The sequence below is a fragment of the Eschrichtius robustus genome, chromosome 15 (assembly GCF_028021215.1).
Source record: "Eschrichtius robustus isolate mEscRob2 chromosome 15, mEscRob2.pri, whole genome shotgun sequence".
Lineage (NCBI taxonomy): Eukaryota > Metazoa > Chordata > Mammalia > Artiodactyla > Eschrichtiidae > Eschrichtius > Eschrichtius robustus.
In genome coordinates, this window is record NC_090838.1 from 85379314 (window position 1) to 85402245 (window position 22932).

The 22932-nt window shown below is 43.9% G+C and overlaps 1 protein-coding gene across 1 annotated transcript in view; it reads right to left on the minus strand.

Moving 5' to 3' along the window:
- The window catches only part of ACOXL (acyl-CoA oxidase like), a 369695-nt gene that overhangs the window by 314060 nt on the left and 32703 nt on the right, over positions 1–22932 (minus strand). The window contains 2 exon segments of the mRNA XM_068564616.1: positions 2908–2991; positions 15553–15648. Of these exon segments, the coding sequence (XP_068420717.1) occupies positions 2908–2991; positions 15553–15627 (159 nt within the window). The 5' untranslated portion in view covers positions 15628–15648.

Here is a 22932-nt window from a genome sequence, read left to right on the forward strand (position 1 = left end):
TAAACCCCCTCCCAAAAAAACATGATCATAAAAAAAAAAAATGGGTACATGCCATGACAGAATACTGTAAGGCACAAAGACAGATGACAACATGTAGGTGGGATTTAAACTGCAGGCTTGAGGGAGGTTTACCTGAAGGAAGGACACTTGAACTGGGACTTGAAGAAGGAGCAGGTGTCAGGCAGGTGAAGGAGGGGAAAAGATCGTTCTAGGATGATAGCATGAGTGGTCCAAATATGGAAACAAGGGACCCAAAGAAGGCCAAGACAGCAGATCTCCTGGGCAGGACTACATGGCACAGAAGGTGTCGGGAGACGTGAGTGTAGGGCCATACCACACGAGAACCTGTGAGACATGTCAAGGGTTGGCGGGTTTCTCTAAAGCATAACAGGAAGGGGTTTTCAGCTGAGATTGATGTGATCAGAGAAGCATTTTTAAAGATCCAGTCCTTTAAATCTATTCAAATTTCCTTCTAGGACACTCAGGAGTAAAACTTTCTTAAAAAGCTTTTTATTGTGGAAAATTTCAAACAAAATAGAAGAGTATCATGAACTCAGTGATGCCCAGCTCATGATCCATTTTATTCATCTTTCCCCCAATTCACTCTCCCATTCTATACCCCAGATGATCTCGAAGTTTATCCCAGACATCCTGTCATTTCATCCCTAAGTAGTATTTCCTATGCATCTGTGAAAAATAAAGACTCTTTTTTTTTAAATTTATTTATTTTATTTATTTATTTTTGGCTGTTTTGGGTCTTTGTTGCTGTGCGTGGGCTTCCTCTGGTTGAGGAGAGCAGGGGCTACTCTTCATTGCGGTGCACAGGCTTCTCATTGCAGTGGCTTCTCGTTGCAGAGCACGGGCTCTAGGCACGCAGGCTTCAGTAGTTGTGGCCCCTAGGCTCAGCAGTTGTGACTCACAGGCTTAGTTGCTCTGCGGCATGTGGGCTCTTCCCGGACCAGGGCTTGAACCCGTGTCCCTTGCATTGGTAGGTGGATTCTTAACCACTGCACCACCAGGGAAGCCCTAAAGACTCTTTTTAAAAGCATGACCCTACAACCATTATTCCACCTCAAATATAATAATAATTCTTTAATACTGCCAAATATCCAATTTCAAATTTCCCCAACTGACGTCTAATTTTTCTTTAGTCTGTTGTTTGAACCAGGATCTAAATAAGGTCCACATATTGCAATGGGTTGAAATGTTTCTTAAGTCCTGCTTGAAACTACAAGCTGCCCCTCCCTCCTTTGCTCAAACATTCCCTAAGCAACTCTGTGCACCAGGCTCAGTGCAAGATCCTGGAGGTGCAGAGGAGAGGGCTCCCCACCCAGAGAGCTGCAACATCCTATGAAGACTTCCCCATGGTCATGGCCCACCGGAGGCTTGCTAAAGAGAAGGCAGGTGTGGGCATATGGTAAAAGCACCAACAGAGGATCATGAGTCTGAACCAGGACCCTCTAGGATTTCTGCGAGGAGGATCTATTTGCTGCATCTCAGCTGACTTTCTTCTCTCTGCAAGCCACAGCCAACCCATCCCAGAGAGAAGAGACCCTGCCTGGATGAAATTATAGGGAAGCCAGTTTTCCCCAAAGGACCTAATGGTGGGTGCCCTCACCCCAGCTGGTGCTCACAGATTTCTTCGTTTTTAATTCCTACCCATTTTTAAATGTCTACACTGCAGAACAGAAAGAGTTTCCATCTTGGACTCATCAATGATTGACCTGGTTTCTTGTCTGATCATTCATTCATCATTTTCTAATTATAATTTCTCCCCTTTGGGGACATCAGGACTGGATATTCACATGTGGGGACTGATTTGGTGATGCAGTGGTGTCCAGGGAGGGAGAAGAGGGCACATGCAGGGCCGCATGCCTGCTGGCAGGCTCAGGGTACAGGGAGGGGCCATGGCAGTCACACCTTTCAAGCTATTCTGTTTACCATCCTTGGTGAGCTGGTACATGCAAAGCAAGCCCACAGTGCGATGCCATTTTATACCCATTTGATCAGCAAAAATGGAGAAGTCTAAGAATTCCAAGTGCTGTGGCACATTCACCCAAAACAAAGGAATATCTTTCTGTAGTCAAAAATGAATGAACTTCCATTTATACACCATTCTGGAAATGGCAAAACCATACAGATGGAGAATAGATTAGTGGTTGCCGAAGGACAGGGATGGGGTAGGGGCTGGATGCAGTTGAAAATGGGCACGACTATAAGTTTCTTTGTGATGATGAAACAGCTCTATATCTTGATTGTGGCAGTGGTTGCATGATACTATATATGGGACCAAACTGCATAGAGCTACACACGTGCATGCACACACAAACGCACACACACAGCTGAGTGTAAAAACTAGTGAAATCTGAATAAGGTCTACAGTCAACAGTACTGTAGTAATGTTGATTTCCTGATTTATACTGCATTACAGCTACATAAGATATCACCACTGAAGGAAACTGGGTGAAGGGTTCACATGACTCTATGTACTACTTTTGTGACTTCCTGTGAGCATTATTATTTCAAAATAGGAAGATTTTTTAAAAAATAAACAAAATGACTACAGTGGCATGCAACAATATAGATCCATCTCAGTGATAATGTTTAAGTGAAGAAAGTACATCACAAATGACTACGATACTGTTTGTATAAAATGAGAATAAAGGAAATTGACTGACATAAATGCAAAAAAGCTATACAAAAAGCAAAGCAAAGAAAAACAAATACAGTATTGAGTATAATGGTTGAAGAGGAAGTCAGGGGGATGGGTTGAAAGGTGTACCATCTTATAAACATCTAGTGCAGGAATAGACTGACGCCTATGGAGTCTTTTTTTTTTTTTTTTTTTTACTCCTTGTCATTCAAAACCATCAGTTCATGAAGGGCAGGCTGCCCAGTGTCTCTCACCTTTACTCCTGTGGCCACGTCTGCTATGGAGAGGACTTCTCCTATAACCAGGCTCCGACTGACAAAATTCTTTGTTTTCTCTGCCTGAAAACATGACAGACCCAATGTCAAGATTTTCTTATGGTTTTTTCTGACCATTTAAATGAACATTTTTCAAAATAATAAACAGATGTTACTTTTACAGTAAAAAAACTCAACACAGCAAAAGCAATTTTTAAATTAAGAAATAATTCCATCACTCTACTGAACAGTAGCCAATGTTTTCATCCCTTTTTAAAAAACTTTTATTGAAGTATAGTTGATTTACAATATTGTGTTAGTTTCAGGTGTACAGCAAAGTTATTCAGTTTTACATATATATATATATTTTTTTCTTTTCAGATTCTTTTCCATTATAGTTTATTACAAGATACTGAATAAGTTCCCTGTGCTGTACAGTAGGACCTTGTTGTTTACCTCTTTTATATATGGTAGTGAGCATCTGTTCATCCTTTTTAATGGGGTCATCTGGTCTCTGACCACAGACGAAATAGTTAAAGACTCTCACACGATAGGAAGTCGACTGCATGTGCATGGAGGCCAGCCCCCGGCAGACTCCCCTTTGGCCTCACGTGGCCTTAACCAAGTTTGTCCCTGGGCCCCCTCACCACTACCACGGTTCTACACAGCAACTCAGACCTGCAGCATCTCTGCACCGACGCTCCCACCAACAGCGAGCAGCTGGCCCAAGTCCAGGTGACAATCTCGACGTCTTGGACAATCTTCCAAGACAGAGGATTTGGAAGATTTGGGAACATTCTGGACACAGGAAAAGCAATATTCTTCACTCTCCTTTCTAACCACAGAGCATCTCAGGGCTTTGATTACAAACCATGAGGTCCGGTCCCCCTTTGTTACCCTCTTCTCCCTTGCTGTGCACAGCAGCCTCGAATCCCAAAGCTACACAAGCACGCTCTTCTCCACCAGCGAGAAGTGGGACAGGGCAAGAACACTGTCGCTGTTTTATTTTAGAATTTCAGAGGCAGGTGGCATTTCTTCCAAAGGTAATGGGCCCCTGAGTGTGTAAATTCCAATTATCTGTTGTTGGAATTAATGCCAGCCTTTCTGATTCACCAGTCTCTTCTGAGACGCAGCCAACAAAGCTGGTGCTTGTTGCCCACGTGCACAAGTGCATACGTGTGTGGTGCGTGTCTGCCTGTGTGTACGTGTGCGTATGTGCGTGTAAACCGCCCCACCAGCAGCAGGAGGAGCCGACCTTCCTTGGAGGACTCAGTTTCCACACTGGCTTAGACTCTCTCCCCAGACATACATACTCTGCTTTCCCTCCCATAGGTTTTTACAATGTTTCTCTCAAGCATTATTAATTTTATCAAGCAGCAGACTGTCAAGATTTGTGACTCTTATCGTGGCTCAAACCCAGTGCATCTTGTATTGATTATTTCCTAAAATACCTCCAAGGCTGGAGCACGTACCACTGCCTGGCTCCAGTATCCGCTCACACGGGAGGGTTCGTTCCCAGCAAATAATAAAAAACAACTGTAGCGGATATTCGCGGGCTTTTTCGGAGGGCCCCTGGGTCCTCTGTCCCGACAGAGATCCCCACAACAATCCTCCAGGAGGAGCTGAGCAGGACAGGAAGTGCTGACCCCGTGTCACAGGTGGAAAAGTCTAGGCTCAGGGAGGTCAAAAGACTTGTCCAACCAGGGTCACCTAGTAAGTGGTAGAAAAAGGGCCAGAAACCAGATCTTCGTATTCTTCACATGGACCTCTTGTCCCCAGCCCTCAATGGACTTCACTGTTAAGCTGGAGGGAGCCCCGGGACCCTGGGTGGTCCAATCTTTACCGCCAGCCCACCCCTCTTTTGCACCACCAGCCCTGTCGCAAGAGAGCACCTGACACCAACACGTCCCAGTGCCCAGGTAACCTTGCTGACGGTCACCCCAGCCCACCTCATTCCAACACCACCCCCCCCTTAAACCACCTGCCCTGCTGGAGCCAAACCTTAACCATCAGGACTAAGTAAATCCCTCAGAATCTCCAACCGGTCATGGTTTTCTTCATATTTCATTCTCTCCATTTACACTGTGGATGCAGGAGAAAGACTTTGTCATTGGTGGTATCCAACTGTGGTCATTTTTACTCACCAGTTTGAAATAAACTGCAGTCGCATTTGCTAAAGAACCAATCCCAAATGTAGCCATCCTGGAGCATTATAAATTGTTCGTGACAGTTCTTTTCCTTCCCGAGTCTCTGCACGGGACCGCAATCTTTGCTGTTAGATCCGATGGGCAATGCTGTAGGAGTTTGCCATTAATGCTGTGATGTTGATTGAAGCATTCATTTGGGCTGGTCCATCTCAAGACGTCGAGCAAAAAGTTCCAGAACTTTTTTGGCTTGATTTGATGGATTTTTGGCTTGATTTTTTGGCTTGATTTGATGGATTTCCTTACTAGCACATATTTTTAAATATCTTTTCCACACGTAAATCCTCTCTTCAGTTCTTCTTTCATTTCCGATCCACTAATTGTTCTTAAAGAATGTCTAATATTGACAAGGTTCCCCTCACATTCAATTGGCAGCATACTGAACTGCCCATACTCATAATGATCAATCAATAATTAATGCATTTTTCAGCATACATTTTTGCAGTATTTCTACTGTATCAATAGCTGCCTTCATTTAGATTTAATATATTCAAGCCAAACTCAATTCCCATATCAGACTGTTAGTTTATAGTAATTTTTAACGATAATGATTCCATAAATGTATGGAGGATATACTCAAACTTGTATTTTATCCTAAATTATACCCCATGCTATTTACATTTCTGCTTAATAAATTCAGTCTCAAACAGAAGGAGGGTAGTTTTCCCTAAAATAAACCCCATTTCTTTGTAGAGCACTTGATGTATCAGACCTTCATGATGTAATATTCTGTTACAAATCAAATTCTACAAAAATGTATATTTTTGGTTTTATAAGCCCAGAGAGTCTCTAAAAGACAAATCTTCTTCTTCAACTAAAATCAACTTGATTCAACACTGCTTGGGTAATCTATAATCTGAGCTGTCTTCCCTCTGGTATTAAAGACCCCTGCTGTCCCCTTTATAACCCATCAGTGGGCCCCATTAGGAGCCCTACCAAGAGGGGGTATGAATCAAGTTGATACAAGCATTCATGCACAAGTCTTTTTGTGGATATGTGTTTCCATTTCTCTTTTGTAAACCCCCAGGAATGCAACTGCTGGTTGAAGGGTAGGTTTATGTTTAATATTGTAAGAGGCCCCATTAGGAGCCCTACCAAAAACAGTTTCCTTGATCTTAGTTTTCTAACATCAGTCCCCAAACTGGCATATTTGCTTCTTCTGTCTTCTAGTTTCAATTTCCCTATTTTAGTTACATCGTCTCAGTCTTACTGAATACATGTCCTTTTTTACAATGAGCCTTAAATTATTTTACAAAGAGAAGGAATCAGAGTAAAATATACAAATAGAATAAATAAATTTTCAAGGCTTCAAGGATTCAGTCGTCTGGGGCCTGCTCTAAACAAGATTGTAGCTTACAAGGCTATCCAGTCTTGACCATCCCTCCAAAAGAGACCCCAATTCTGGCCACTTCTAACATCTCCCACCATCATCTTGCACCTGGACTACTGTTAACAACCTCCCAGCTGGCCTCCTGTCCCACTCTGCCCCAAACATCAGGCATGGTGATCTAATATTTATTATTAAGGTAAAATTTATATACAGTGAAATGCACAGAGCATAAATGCATGAGTTCTGGTCCATTATCTACCTATGTAACCATCACACCAATTAAGATCATGGAATGTTCCCATGCCCCCCAGAAAGTGCCCTCTTGCTCCTTTTCAGAGTCCCTGCCCCCCACAGGCAACCACTCTTCTCTTTGCATCAACATTCACTAGCTTTGCCTGTTCTTGAACTTACATAAATGGAATCGTATGGTATGTACTCCTTCATGTCTGTCTTCTTCCAGGCAGATAAGGCATTCGTGTGGTTTTGTGTATCCGTAGTTCATTCTTTTTTATGGCTGAGTGGTTTTCCATCTGTGAGTATTCCACAATTTGTCCATTCTCTGACTGAGGGACATTTGGGTTGTTTCCAGCTTGGGGTTATTATGAATCAAGTTGATACAAGCATTCATGCACAAGTCTTTTTGTGGATATGTGTTTCCATTTCTCTTTTGTAAACCCCCAGGAATGCAACTGCTGGTCGAAGGGTAGGTTTATGTTTAATATTGTAAGGAAGTGCCAAACGCTTTTGCAAAATGATTGCACCATTTTCCATTCCGACCAACAATATATGAGAATTCTAGTTGCTCCACATCCTCATCAATATTGTCAGTCTTTCCCATCTTTAGCTATTCGCGAGGGACTGTAATATCACCCCATTATGGTTTAACTGTGCATTTCTCCAATGACTAAAGATGCTGAGCACATTTTTATATGCTTATTGGCCATTTGGACTCTTTTATAAAGTGTCTTTCAAGGACTTTGCCCATTTTTTAACTTGGGTTGTGTGTCTTTTTATCATTGAGCTCTAGGAATTCTTTATATGTTCCGAGTACAAATCCTTTGTATCTGGACATAATTTTTTTTTCAAATATATGCATTGCAGATATTCTTTCCTAGTTTGTAGATTGCCTTTTTTTTTTTTTTTTTTTTTGGCTGTGTTGGGTCTTCATTGCTGCACGTAGGCTTTCTCTAGTTGCGGCAAGCAGGGGCTACTCTTTGTTGTGGTGCACGGGCTCAGTAGTTGTGGCTCATGGGCTCTAGAGTGCAGGTTCAGTAGTTGTCGCGTGTGGGCTTAGTTATCCTGCAGCATGTGGGATCTTCCCGGACCTGGGCTCGAACCCGTGTCCCCTGCATTGGCAGGCAGATTCTTAACCACTGCACCACCAGGGAAGTCCTGTAGATTGCCTTTTTATTCTCTTCATGATGTCTTTTTTTGGTTTTTTTTTTTTCACTGCACATTTTTTATTATTATTTTTTTAATTAATTTATTCATTTTTGGCTGTGTTGGGTCTTCGTTTCTGTGCGAGGGCTTTCTCTAGTTGTGGCAAGCGGGGGCCACTCTTCATTGTGGTGCGTGGGCCTCTCACTATCGCGGCCTCTCTTGTTGTGGAGCACAGGCTCCAGACGCGCAGGCTCAGTAGTTGTGGCTCACGGGCCCAGTTGCTCCGCGGCATGTGGGATCTTCCCAGACCAGAGCTCGAAACCGTGTCCCCTGCATTGGCAGGCAGATTCTCAACCACTGCGCCACCAGGGAAGCCCCCATGATGTCTTTTGATGAACAATGGTTTTTAATTTTGATAAAGATTACCTTATCAGTTTTTTTTCTTTTACACTTTCAGCATTTTGAGGTCCTCTCTAAGAAACCTCTGCCTTCTCCTTTGTTCTTGTACAAACCTTGTAATTGTGGAATTTGTGTTCAGGTGTATAATACACCTCAAATTTTTTGTGTGTGTAGGTGTGAGGTTGGGATCAAGGTTAAATTTTTTTTCTATAGTTTTATCAGTAGTTCCAACGCCAATTTATTGAAAAGACTTTCATTTCCCCATTGAATTGCCTTGGCAACACTGTCCAAAAATCAAGTGAACATAGGGGTGTGGATTTATTTCAGGACTCTTCATTCTGTCCCATTAATCTATGTGTCTATCCTAATGCCAATACCACATAATCTTGAGTAGCTTTTTAATGTCTTGAAATCAAATAGGGAGAGTCCTCCAAATTCGTCCTTTTTTAGAATTGCTTTAATGATTCTAGGCCTTTTGCATTTCCCTGTATGTTTTTTGAATCAACTTATAAATTCTGATCAAGGAACTATAACACTTTTAAAATAAGCATTACATTGTGCTTGCCTTCTTCCTCTTCCCCATCCACCCTTGAGAAAACCCTCCAATGACTCCAGTTACCTTGGCAAAAAATCCAAACTTCTCACTGTGGCCTCCACGTCTGACTCTTCTTGCTCTCTGCTGTTCCTTATTCTCTGCTGATTCTCTCCTGGGACCACATAGTGAGCTCCCTGACCAGAGTGCTGGGAGGATTCTGTGACAAAGGCTGTCTGCGGCCATTGTACTTCTGCCCTCCCCAGGGGCCTTGACTACTCCAGGAAAGCCCAAGAGGGGGAGGATGAAAGGTGACATTCCCACGGCTCTGTCCAAAGACATTTTTCATCTGTCACAACATTATTGGCGTATTTTGACAGTTTTGGATTTTCCAAATTCTTCCCTTAAATTTAATGCCTCTTGTCTGGCAGCATGCTTCATACCAAATTCCTAGCTGCCTTGAAAATTTTTCTGATTATTAGTGTAATCACATAATTTATCAATACTGACAACATGTAATGATGAATGCATCGTATTGACATCACCAGCCTGATGCATGAGCTTACTTCGCTGTTGACGAAAAGTGTATTATTTTACATTAATTTTAATTGAAAAGAGTGATGGATTATGTACCTTGCAACTTTACTGAATTTGTTTATCAGTTCTAACAGTTTTTTTGGTGGAACCTTTAGGGTTTTCTACATATAAGATCATGTCGTCTGTGAACAGAGATAGGTTTACTTCTTCTTTCCCAATTTACCATGCTTGATTTTTATCCCCAGCATCGACAACCATCTGACATAAATGTACTTTATTAGTTTGTGGCCTGCCTCGTCCCTAAAATGTAAGCTCCATAAAGCAGGTATTTTTTTACCTGCTTTGTTCACTGCCTCTTGAACTACCTCATAGTAGGTGTTCAATAAATAATTGTAAAATGAATGAATCACCTAGCCTGGCACACAGAAGGGACTTAGCAAATGATAACAAGTAATCATTATTGTTATTTTTAACATAATATTTCAATGCAAGAAGAATAATCATGCCTTAAAATGAGAAGTTTCCATTATGCAGAATGGTTTCCAGTGCAGTAAATAAATAGCACCAGGCTTCCAGCTGCACCGGAGTCCCCGGGGAAGGTCCCAGCTCACTGCCTGGCACGCCCTTTCAAGTGATCCCTGTGGCCGTCATGGATGACAACTCAGTTCAGGTGCCAATCTACACAGATGAACTTCTATAAACAGGCCCTCCCTCTATCCTGTCATCTCTGCTCAGATCCTCCACGGCGTCCCACGGGGCCAGGGCTGACCCGACCAGAGCACTGGCCAAGTGGCCAGGGTCCAAGTCGTGGAGCCAGAGCTGGGACAGGGCCTCCTGCCAAAGTCAGCAGCACACAAGGCAGAGCCAGGGGCAGCCTGTCCAGCCCACTAGGAAAAGCCTGGGTCCCAGTACAAACAGAAGCCAGAGGACCAAGGGCAGAGCCAAGGCCAGGGTGTTGGAGCCAAGAGCTCAAAGTAGGTCAGGATCCAGTCCTGGGATGGGGCTTCAGTCTGTTGGTGAAACCCCTGCTCAGCTCCTTTTCTGCAACATGCCAATGGCTTCAGTGTAACTGCTTCCTGGGAAAGGCTGCTCCTTTTCTCAGGGGTTCATGAGGAAAGCAACAACGTTCCCCATTCCCTGATGCCTTCTAAGGGGAGCTGACTTTCAAATCTTATTCCATTCCAGATCTGATCACCGCCCCCCCACCCCGGTATTTCTCTAAATACAAAAACCCAAACCATCCCAAACTGACACTGTCTTAAATTCTGATGGAAATTTAATAATTACAGGATAATAAATATAATATAAATATAAAGCCGCCAATCCCCCTCCAAGCTGATCTGAGATGGGTGGTTTGAGAAAACAGTGGATGATTTAGACCAGCAGTTCTCAAGCTTTAGACCCCTTTATACTCTTAAAAATTATCTCGGGTACTTCCCTGGTGGCGCAGTAGTTACGAATCCACCTGCCAATGCAGGGGACATGAGATCGATCCCTGGTCCGGGAAGATCCCACATGCCATGGAGCAACTAAGCCCAAGCGCCACAACTACTGAGCCTGCGCTCTAGAGCCCGTGAGCCACAACTACTGAGCCCGTGTGCCACAACTACTGAAGTCCGCGTGCCTAGAGCCTGTGCTCCACAACAGGAGAAGCCACCGCAGTGAGAAGCCCACACACCGCAACGAGAAGTAGCCCCCGCTTGCCACAACTAGAGAAAGCCAGCGCACAGCAACAAAGACCCAATGCAGTCTAATTAATTAATTAATTAATTAAAAAAATTTTTTTAATTATCTCAGATTCCGGACTTACCTGGTGGCACAGTGGTTAAGAATCCGCCTGCAAATGCAGGGGCACACGGGTTCGAGCCCTGGTCTGGGAAGATCCCATGTGCCGCAGAGCAACTAAGCCCGTGCGCTACAACTACTGAGCCTGCTCTAGAGCTCAAGAGGCACAACTGCTGAAGCCCACACACCTAGAGCCCGTGCTCCACAACAAGAGAAGCCACCGCAATGAGAAGCCCGTGCACCGCAAAGACGAGTAGCCCCAGCTTGCCGCAACTAGAGAAAGCCCACACGCAGCAACGAAAACCCAAGGCAGCCAAAAAATAAATTAATTGATTAATTATTTTTTAAATGGCAAAAAAAAAAATTATCTTGGATTCCAAAGAGCTTTAGTTTATGCAGGTTGTATCTATCAAGTTACTGTACTAGTAATTAAAGCTGAGAATTTTAAAAATGTTTATTCATTTAAAAATAACAATAATAAACCTATTACATGTTAATGTAAATGACATAATTCTTATGAAAAATAGCCACAGTTTTCAAGCCAAAAACTAAATCAATGAGAGGAATAGCATCGTTTTGCATTTTTACAAATTGTTTTAGCATCTGGCTTAATAAAAGACAGCTGGCCTCTCATGTCTGCTTCTGCACTCAAGTCTGCAGCCATGTGTTGTTTTGGTCGAAGTTGATGAAAACCTGGTGTCGTGCACGCAGGTAGTTGGACATCTACTTCTCAGATAGTAACGGAAAGGATCTTGGGTACCCCCACGTGTCCTCAGATCCTACTCTGAGAACCACTGGCTTCGGTAATGATGTTACCATGCCCACGGCCCACGTGGATCATGGGGGTGAGGACGAGAGGAGCTCAGGATGAGAGAGAAGACGGCTGCGGACAGGGTTGGGGGGCAAGCAGTCATGGATGGAGTGGGGAACTTCGTTATCCATTATCCATTGTCCCCACTCCTCACTATACTTGGCCGGGCATAGCCTCAGTCCCACTGGCTCCCTCCTGAGAAAAGGAAACGTTGGGATGGAGCATCCCTATGAGTCGGCCCTGCACCGTGATTGGCAGGGACGAAATGCTGAATGGGAACAATTCAGAAGAATTAGAAACAAGTCAGGAGAAACAGTACAGGGTACCGGGAAAGAAGGACAGTGTATCAGTACTCAAGCCAGGATGCACACTGCATCACCTGCAAGGTTTAAATGCTGATCCGATGGGCCTGACCAAAAGCCTGGATGGCAAGAGTTTGCAAAGCTCTGCAGGCGGTTCTAATGTGCACCCTGGGGTGAGACCCCCCCCCCCCAGATTTGAGTGGGCTCAGGAAGCAATCCACCTGGCTTTGATTCCATGCTCCACTACTTATATATACAGCTTACTAGTTGTATGACCTCTGGCCAATTACTCAGCTTCAGTTTACTCATCTGTAAAATGGGAATACCACTAGGGATGTCAGGAATATTAAATGAGATCATCCATTTAAAGTTCTTAGAGCTGTGACTGACACAAAATATGTATTTAGTAAGTGTGAGCTGTCACTGGTTGTGGTGATTTTGGTGCAGGCTGTCAGCCCCTGTTGGCTTCCAGGGTGTCTCTGAGGAGGGTGCCACACTGACAGCACCAGGCACCCAAGGGAGGGGCTGGGGTCCAGTCCCAGCACTGCCACAAAGCAGATGTCCCAACTGGGTCCTCCGTCTCCTCATCTGGAAATTCCGGGAGTCAGAGACGTCCCCCCACGCAGGACCCAGTCCTGAATCCTCAGGGAGAGAGGAGAGAGTTGGCTGAGGGGCACAAATGTGATGTCGCTGGAAACAGGTGCAGGAGGAGTTGAAAAGGTGTGATGAGATTGTTCACATCGTGTGTGGGTGTGTGTGTGTGTGTGTGCGAGCGTCCACGCGCACTCTGTAGTCAGGCTGAGATACTGTTTTCCGTTTTAAATTATTGAAACACCTCAAATCTACTGCAGTTGACAGAGGGGAGAAGACAGAGTGGAAACATTTTAATGGCTTTTTCTCAGCCTGTGGGCTGTCCACCGAGCCCTGGGATGAATGAGGCTCGCTCCTCGCTTGTCCTCAAGGACATCATCGTCACATGTTACACGCTGCACTCTGCCTGGGAGCTTATCCAACCATCCCCAAAAGTTAAGAGCAACACGAGGGCCAGGGGAAGATGGAAGGACCTGGAATGCTCTCTGAACTGGCAGTCCATGACTCAATATTTTCATGCAGAGGTGGGATGAATCATGCAACACTTCTAGAATTACTGGACGTGGACAGCTCCACCAGCTGTTCACAGGGGGGAATTTGAGAGCCTTCACATGCAGGTGTGCTGCTGAGTCTTATGACACCCGGCCCATGAGATAAGCCTGCAGCCCCAGTGACCGACGACTGACTGGTTTAATTTCCTTCAGGTTCGTTGGCTTTTGCAAACTCACACAGAGAGAAGCGCCAAACAGGCTGAAATAACTAACAGAAATGAGCTGGAGGGGTCGTCCAGGGCCCATCCTGTGCCTCCCAGAGGAATTACACCTCATCATACGGGACAGGGCTGTCCAGGCTGCTGACGACCACGGAGGGAGCCGTGAAAACACGGAGATAATTGGATCCAGGGCTTAACACGCTTCATCAGTAGCGAGAGTACGCAGGCTAATCCTTCAGACGTGGGGGGCTCAGGCTGCAACTGGTAAACCTCATTAAAGGATCAACCCTCACATCCGGGTCTTGATTTTTGACACTAACTTAAGCCTTAGACATGTTGGGCTGATTAAGGGGGCAGAAGACTGGCCCGCATGTCGGAATCTCACCTTCCTGCCAGCCCCACACCGGACACATTTGGAGGCCAGATTCTGATGGAGAAAGTGGCTGAAAGCAAAGAGGGATTGGGGTTTTTATGTTTGGTTGTTTGTTTCGTTGGTTGCTTGTTTGGTTGGTTGGTTGTTTGTTTGGTTGGTTGGTTGGTTGTTTGGTTGGTTGGTTGGTTGGTTGGTTGGTTGTTTGGTTGGTTGGTTGGTTGTTTGGTTGCTTGGTTGGTTGGTTGGCTGGTTGGCTGTTTGGTTGGTTGGTTGGCTGGTTGGCTGTTTGGCTGTTTGGCTGGTTGGTTGGTTGGTTGGTTGGTTGGTTGGTTGGTTGGTTGGCTGGTTGGCTGTTTGGTTGGTTGGTTGGTTGGTTGGCTGTTTGGCTGTTTGGCTGGTTGGCTGGTTGGTTGGTTGGTTGGTTGGTTGGTTGGTTGGTTGGCTGTTTGGCTGTTTGGTTGGTTGGTTGGTTGGTTGGTTGGTTGGTTGGTTGGTTGGCTGTTTGGCTGTTTGGTTGGTTGGTTGGTTGTTTGTTTGGATGGCTGCATTCACCTCTAAATGTTTCATTGAGAGGCAATTTACTAGCTTGAACATCTACTTTGCCAGCGTGTTCTACTTGGTATGAAATGATTTTCCAGACTCTGCCAGCATGCTTCACCCTGTTCTGGGGGTACTTCCTTGCACACGCTCTCCGAGGTGATGCCGTGCCCTTGTCACCTTGGAGGGACTGCAGGACCTCACCAGGAGGTGAGGTGCCAAAGCTCTGCCTGTAATTTCTTCCTCAGGAGAAGATGCTGAGCTCTGTCCCTGCCTCCTCAGGACAGACAGCCAACCGAAGGGGGTGGGCGGGTGGTGATCTGGTCTCAAACACGGACTCAGGCCCCCACCAGCTCTGATCCACACTCCACAGAGAAACGAGGCCCCGTGGTCTCCTGAATGGGAAAGACCTCCACCCCCTCACTCCTCAGCCTCTCCCTCCGCAGACCACGCTGGGCAGGAAGGGGGCCAGGCTCACGGCAGAATACATTCAGCTCCTCAGCACCTACTGAAGCTCATCCCCAGTTCAGGGCCCTCCCCCAGGGGTCTCACCAGGGGGTATTTTTTTCCTGTGTAAAGTGTTAGGTTTAAGGAAGCTATGAGGCTGCATGAATTGACTTAAATTTGCCTAAAATATAGAGCTTCGAATGCTAGCATCACAAAGGAATCCTCTCATCCCATATTCTTTCTTTCCTTCTTTCTTTTAATGAGGTTAAATTGACTAAAATAATTTAACTGCATTGAGAGTGGCAATTTGTAGGCAAACAAGACATCCATTTTGGACAAGTCTAAAATGCTTAAAAAGCCCATAAAAGTAGTTCACTACGTTTCTCAGATATTTGAGTTTTACACCCCAAATTATATTTGTTTTGTGAACAAATATTTCATTACCTCTGCTCATTCCCCTACTCCCTGGCCTGTGGGCTCGGGAAAAGTGAATCAATTAGGTTAACACAGGGAGGGGACAGAAAAGGAAGGGGAAGGAGCCACTCCCCCATACCGACCACATTGTCTGTTTCCCCCAGGACAAAATTAATGTGCTTCCTTCCACAAGTCACAAAAGCAAACAAAACAAAACGAAATCTTTTTCTTTCTCTGTCTCTCTCTCGTTCACTCACACACACATGACACCAAAATAACAATGAAACTTACCTGATCCTGAATTGTACGTTTTAACAGAGGTAGACCCATGGTAAACGTCACTCTCTGAAATGTCAAAGCTCTCATTTCACCCAGACTCAAGCATACCTGTGACAAATGGATACAAAATGGATGTTAAGACGTTGGATTGATGGTGACCATGAGTGGAGCCTTTGGACCCAGGGACCTGACAGAACAGACATCTTTGCTGGGTCTCTCTAGAGCTCTTGTTTGATGCTGTGTGTCAAAGGAGACCACCATGTATATGACACAGAGTGAGGGGGGCGGTCAAAATGGAAGGAAAGAAAGAAGGGTTCCCTGACAATGGCCTTAAAACAAGACTCTAACATTTCCTCCTCTACCCAAGTGTCCGGGATAGGAAAATGGGGGAGATGGGAGAGACCTGTGTGGTGGCCCCGGGAGTGTCACCTAGAATTTCCTTCAAGAGAACCCACAGTGGGAGCAGCATTTCCCAGCAACCTGCAGCTGCCATTCCTTGGAATTAACCTTGGCGTTGGCCCCAGGCTGCTCTGCCCTCAGGCTGCTCCCGGCTGGTGATGAGCATGGCAAGGTTCTAGACTCAGGCCATTCCTGCCCAACAGGAGACTTTTGCCCAGGGACCCCCAGCAGCCCACGCAGACTGTCTCATGACGGTGCCGGGCCCTTTCTTCTCCCTCATTTCATGGTGTCAGCCCCGCTCGCACACATCCCGAAGGTTCCCCCACCTCCTGCAGCTCCCTCCCTGTGACCCTTCTAGATGTTTCCCCAGTAAGTCGACTGCACATCTAGTCCCATCTCGGTGTCTGTTTCTCAACGAACCTCGACTGACGTAGGAGGGGAGGATCCATGCTGTCGCCTAAAATGTTTAAACACAAAGCACAGCCAGAGTTGGGGGGAAACCTCACTCAGGTTTGGATCCTGACTGTCACTAACTGCGTGACCAACATCAAGTGGCCTCCCGTGGCTCCATCCTCCCATCTGTACGATGGGAATGAGAGTCACGCATAACTCAGAGGAGTGTCATTTCAAACGCTTAGACTAGGGCTTGCACATATATGGTAAGTGTTCAATAGTAGTAACTGCCATTCACGCTCTTAGTTACCCCATCTCCTCCTTCTCAAGGGCAGGAACTGTGTCAGACCCATTTTTACAGTCCCAGCACCCCTACAAGGCCTGGCCCACGTGAGGCCCCGTTCAATGGTGGTTGAACTTAAACGTATTTGGGTCCTCTAGTTTCATGACCAGATCGTGGAGGCAGTGTCCCCATGGATGCCCCCAAAGACATGCTCACTACACATACTGTCCTGATGTCAAGTTTATTTCCACCCAGAGTACAAACTGCATGGATTCAGAGTCCACATCTTAAACTCCTGTGTAGCCCCTGAGGACCAGCAGAGCATCTCACATTTAAACATTTTCCCTAAATACCTGCTGGCCAATTGCCCCAGACCAAACAAGAACCATCTTGACTTTCTCTTTTCCATCCAGTCTGCAGGTAACTGAAAAATCCAAGAGGACCCACTGTGCATTCTGGAATGTAAAAGATAACCCCCCCCACCAAAAAAAAAAAAAAAAAAAAAAAAAAGCCAAATGGTCACAGAAACTCCCTAACAAAAAAATCTTGAGACAGGACAGGCCCATTCTTACTTTTTTCTTTTTCTGAGTCAGAACCACTGGTGGGGATTTCAGTAGAAACATTACTGCATGAAGTCAGTATTTTCCCTAAGGAGAACAGAAAATTAAAATGCTAATTTCAATAAAATGGGAGACTGGAAAAATCTCCAGATTTGAACATACAAGTAAGGCCTGCCCAAAGCATCTGAGTCAAGCAGGCTTTGGGCAGGAGGAACTGAAAAGAAGAACCACAGAAAGAGATCTCACAGCACAAGGGCCAAATGGTGACCGATCTCAGGAAATGCTAGTAAAAATTCACTTCCTAAATGGAAAATGTGTACACCAAGACGTAAAACCTATAGCTCTTATCTGGAAAGCGGGATAAGAATGGCAGTAAGCTAGCAGATAGCATGAGGCCCGCTGGTCTCTGAGCTATAGGTTTAGGGTCAGGGTGACATGAAGAATCACATGCACAGGTCACGTTTGAGAGAAGTGGTCTATCTCAGTGGCAGCGGGGAAGGAAAAAGTTGCCATGTTATAAAAAGGACCCACCCTGGATCACTATCCAAGCTTTTCCCAGCCCCCCAACCCTGAGACCCCTTAGAAAATCCAGGCTAGAAATCATTCAGTTTCACTCACATCATTCAGTTACAAGTAATAAACAGAAATTAGCATAGAATTGAAACAATGACCCTACAAAGAGCAGCAAATCTATTAAAAAACTAAAAATGCTCATCAGGGGGAAAAAAGTCATCTTCTAGCAAATAAAAATTGTGACCAAATATTATCTACATATTATATAAAACCAGTTGTGTGGGACTTCCCTGGTGGCACATTGGATAAGAATCCGCCTGCCAATGCAGGCAACATAGGTTCGAGCCCTGGTCCGGGAAGATCCCACATGCCGCAGAGCAACTAAGCCCGTGTGCCACAATTACTGAGCCTACACTCTAGAGCCTGTGAGCCACAACTACTGAGCCTGCGTGCCACAACTACTGAAGCCCGCAAGCCTAGAGCCCATGCTCCGCAACAAGAGAAGCCACCACAGTGAGAAGCCCACGCACGGCAAAGAAGAGTAGCCCCCACTCACCGCCAACTAGAGAAAGCCCGCGTGCAGCGACAAAGACCCAGCACAGCCAAAAATAAATAAAATTAAATCTTTAAAAAATATAAATAAATAAAATTAAATTAAATAAATAAATAAAACCAGTGGTGTGTTAGAGCCAGTTTAAATTAGCTCATGAGATACAATTGTTAAATGTTAAAGGATTTTTGTGAACTAGTTTTTAAACACAGCCATTATCAAAAATTAATATATAGAAAGTTGCACTGAAATAAATTCTATTTTAAAAATAAAAGTAATACTCAAGCTCATCCCTCCCTAATTATGTTATTATATTTTACTATTATCTATGTTCTTCGGGTTGTTTATGTGTATTGGTGGAAATACTATATAATGGAGGACTTCCAGTTCTGCCAAGGTGCAATAGCCCCATTCCTCCCAGATCCTCCCTCTAACAACTAAAAAGCCCTAGACATTGCACAATAAACAAGCATAGCATAACTCTGAAAAGTACAAAGAAGAAGGCAGACCACCTGGGGGAACTCAGAATTTGAGGAATGCCATGCCAGCAAATTCTCTGGGTTTCTTTATCGCCTCCCATGTAGGTATGCTGGACAAGATGCTATAGAATCTTCCAACCCAGAATCTCCAGCAGACACAGACAAAAAGTACTGCAAGAGAAGCCTGTTCTCCTTAGCTGAAGGATGCACAAGGGTCTGGAGTTGCTGGGCAAACAACAGACTGCCTTTGGGAGTGCGGGCAGGGAAGCAGACCATCACAACTGGCAGTGTGGACGTGCAGCAGGATTCCCAGCATCAGCTGGGACAGGAGGCTTTCAGATCACATGGGCTGCCAGGGGGCTTGCAGAGACGTGGGCTCAGCTAAAATCTAGCCTCAGAGTGGGGAGCTCTGGAGTGTAAGTGGCACCACAGAGTTGTCCCACTCTGTCAGTCAGTAGCTGTGGGCATTCCCAGGGAGAAAGCATAACCTCAGGCATTTCCTGGGAAGGTCGCTCCCATTGGGCAAGGACAATTCCAAGGAGCTTCGCTGTGAGTTGATACCAGTCAACGTTGATAGCAGCTAGGAGATGAGTGTAGAGGCCTGGTAAAGGGATCAGGGTCAGGTATCAACAGCCACTGCTACAGCAGCTGACTACAGAAATCAGGAGAAGAAAATAACAAGTTAAACTAAAGGAAAGGAGAAAAAATAAATTATTAAAAGAAAAGCAGAAAAGTAATCAGTTAGAAAACAGAAAGGTATAACTAGTAAATCCAAAAGCTGGCTCTTTGAAAACAACCACCATAGAGGTTTTTGTTAAACATTGTACTGGGGGAGTCAGCCAATGCAGTTAGACAAGAGAACACAATTTAGAGAAATCGAAATTGGAAAGAAATGGGTAAAACTCTCACTATTTACCAATGATGCTTGTGTTAGATTGATTGTATTGATGGCCCCTCTGCTTGACCTCTCCTTGATCCCTTGTCCTTTGACACTGCAGTTCTCATAAAGAGGCAGAGTCTGCTTCCCCAACCCTTGAGTCTGAGCTTGGCCATGTGACTTACTTTGGCCATTAAGATATTGGTATCTTTGAGAGACACGAAGGCTCGAAAAAGTATTTGTGCATTTCCTTGCTCTCTTACTCCTCTGAAATCCCCCCTGAGAATATGCCTGAGATAATCTAAGAACATGCCTGGACTAGCCTAAGGGGTGGGGTGGGGTGTATAAAGTAAGAGGCAAGTAAGAAGAGCTCAGTTGTCTCAGCCAAAGCCATCATAAACCAGCCTACCTCCAGGCAACCCCTAAACATGTGGAAGAAGCCAGTCAAGATCAGAAGAGCTGCCTATTCAACCTACAGCTGACTACAGATTCATGAATGAGCCCAGACAAGACTAGAAGAACCCCCCCCAGCCACGCACAAACTCATGATCCATAATATTGATCAATTATTGTTTTGAACTGCTAAGTTTTGCATTATAGGTAACTGATACAATAGTTCTATATACCTGGAAGCCCCCAAGACAACTAAAATTACTACAAACAATAAGAGGTGGCAGGCTACTCAATTAACAGAAGTTAATGGCTTTCATATAGATACATAAACAATCAGTTAGAAAGTACATGAAAGAAAAGATCCCAGTTGCAAAAGTAATAAAACAAAAGAAAAATATACTTAAGAATAAACTTTTTATATGTACATAACTTATCTGAAGAAAACTTTAAAACACTCCTAAAGTACACAAGCAAAAACTTGAACAAATAGAAACATGGACCATTTGTTTTAATAGGAAGAAACGCCACAAAGAAATCAATTCTCCCTAAGTTAATTTATGCAGTCAATATGATCTAAATAAAAACACCAATAAGGGATTTTGAAGTTCACATATGAAAGGAAACTAGCAAAAACAACCAGAAAAACTCTAAAAATGAGGAGCTATGATCTGTGTGATAAGGTCTCAGTAACTCAACCGGTGCAAAAACAGGCAGATAGACCAATGGAATAAAACAGAATGTCGAGAAACGGAATTAAGTACATATGGAAAGTTAATATAGTTCAGAGAAAGCTGGGATTTCAAATCTTGGGAAAAACAAAACATTGAGATGTCCTAATTGGGTAGCCAACTGGAAGAAGAAATTAAGTTGAATCCCTATCTCACACCATATACTAGAATAAATTCCAAATTGATCAGGATTTACATGGAGGAAAAGAAAACCACAAGGTATTAAGATAAAACATAAAGAACTCTTTCATGATCTCAATGCAACAAAACCTTTCTAATATGATATAATATTTAAAAGCCGTAAAGAAAAATTTGATAAATGTGACTATATAATAACAAAAACTTCTGCATGACAAAAACACCTTAAGAATAGTCCAAAGACAAATGACAAACAGGGACAAAATATTTGTTACTGATGTCATTGCAAAGGGCTGAAGCTCCCTAATTACAGAGCTCCTATAATTCATTAAAAACATACCAGCAAGCACAACAAAGGAAACCATCAACAAAACGAAAAGACAATGTAGTGAATAGAAGAAAATATTTGCAAATATATGACCAACAAGGGGTTAATATCCAAAATATATAAACAACTCGTACAACTCAATATCAAAAAAACAAACAACCCAATTTAAAAGTGGGCAGGGGGCTTCCCTGGTGGCGCAGTGGTTAAGAGTCTGCCTGCCAAGGCAGGGGACATGGGTTCGAGCCCTGGTCCGGGAAGATCCCACATGCCACGGAGCAACTAAGCCCGTGGGCCGCAACTACTGAGGCTGCGCTCTAGAGCCCGTGCTCCGGCAACAAGAGAGGCCACCGCAATGAGAAGCCCGTGCACTGCAACGAAGAGTAGCCCCCGCTCACCACAACTAGAGAAAGCCTGTGCGCAGCAATGAAGACCCAATGCAGCCAATCAATCAATAAAATAAAATAAATTAAAAAAAAAAAAAAGTGGGCAGAAGAAAGACCTTAATAGACATTCTTCCAAAGAAGAAATACAGATGGCCAACAGGCACATGAAAAGATGCTCAACATTGCTGATTATTAGAAAAGTGCAAATCAAGACAACAACGAGATATCACCTCACACATGTCAGAATGGCTATTATCAAAAAGACCACAAATAACAAATGTTGGCAAGGATGTGGAGAAAAGGGAACCCTTGTACACTGTTGGTGGGAATGTAAATTGGTGCAGCCACTACGGAAAACATTATGGAGGTTCCTCAAAAAACTAAAAATAGAACTACTATATGATCCAGGAATTTCACTCCTGGGTATATATCTGGAAAAAACAAAAACACGAATTGAAAAGATACATGCATCCTAATGTTCATAGCAGCATTATTTACAATAGCCAAGATATGGAAGCAACCCAAGTGTCCATCAACAGATGAATGGATAAAGAAAATGTGGTATTATATATATATATATTATATACATGTATGTATGTATATATACACAATGAAATATTAGCCATAAAAAAGGATGAAATTCTGCCATTTGCAGCAACGTGGATGGATCAGGTGAGAATATTATGCTTAGGGAAATAAATCAGACAGAGAAAGACAAATACTGTATGCTATCACTTATTTGTGGAATCTAAAAAATAAAACAAACTAAGGTATCTAGCAAAACAGGAGACTCAGAAACATAGAAAACAAACTAGTTGTTACCAGTGGGGAGAGGGTGGGGGAGGAGCAAGATAAGGGCATGGGATTAAGAGATACAAACTACTATGCATAAAAGAGATATGCAACAAGGATATATTGTACAGCACAGGAAATTACAGCCATTATTCTGTAATAATTTTTAATGAAGTATGATCTATAAAAATACTGAATCACTATGCTGTACACCTGAAACTAACATAAAGTTGTAACTATACCTCAGTTGAAAAAAACAAAACAGACCAAAAGGGGGCAAATGATTTGAACACACAGGCCACAGAATAAGAAATACAAGTGAGACAAATATATTTTTAAATCTCTGCTCTCATATGCAGTAAGAGAAGCACAAATTAAAACTACACTGAAATACTGATTTTTACCTATTACATGAACAAAATCCAGACAGTCTGATAACACACTACATTGGCAACGTTGTGAGGAGCTGACGCTCTCACACACTAGCCTGAGGGACGGAGGGTACAAATTGGTACAGTCTGCACGTGCAACAATTAAATGATATCTATCAAAATTACAATTGAAACTACCTTTTGA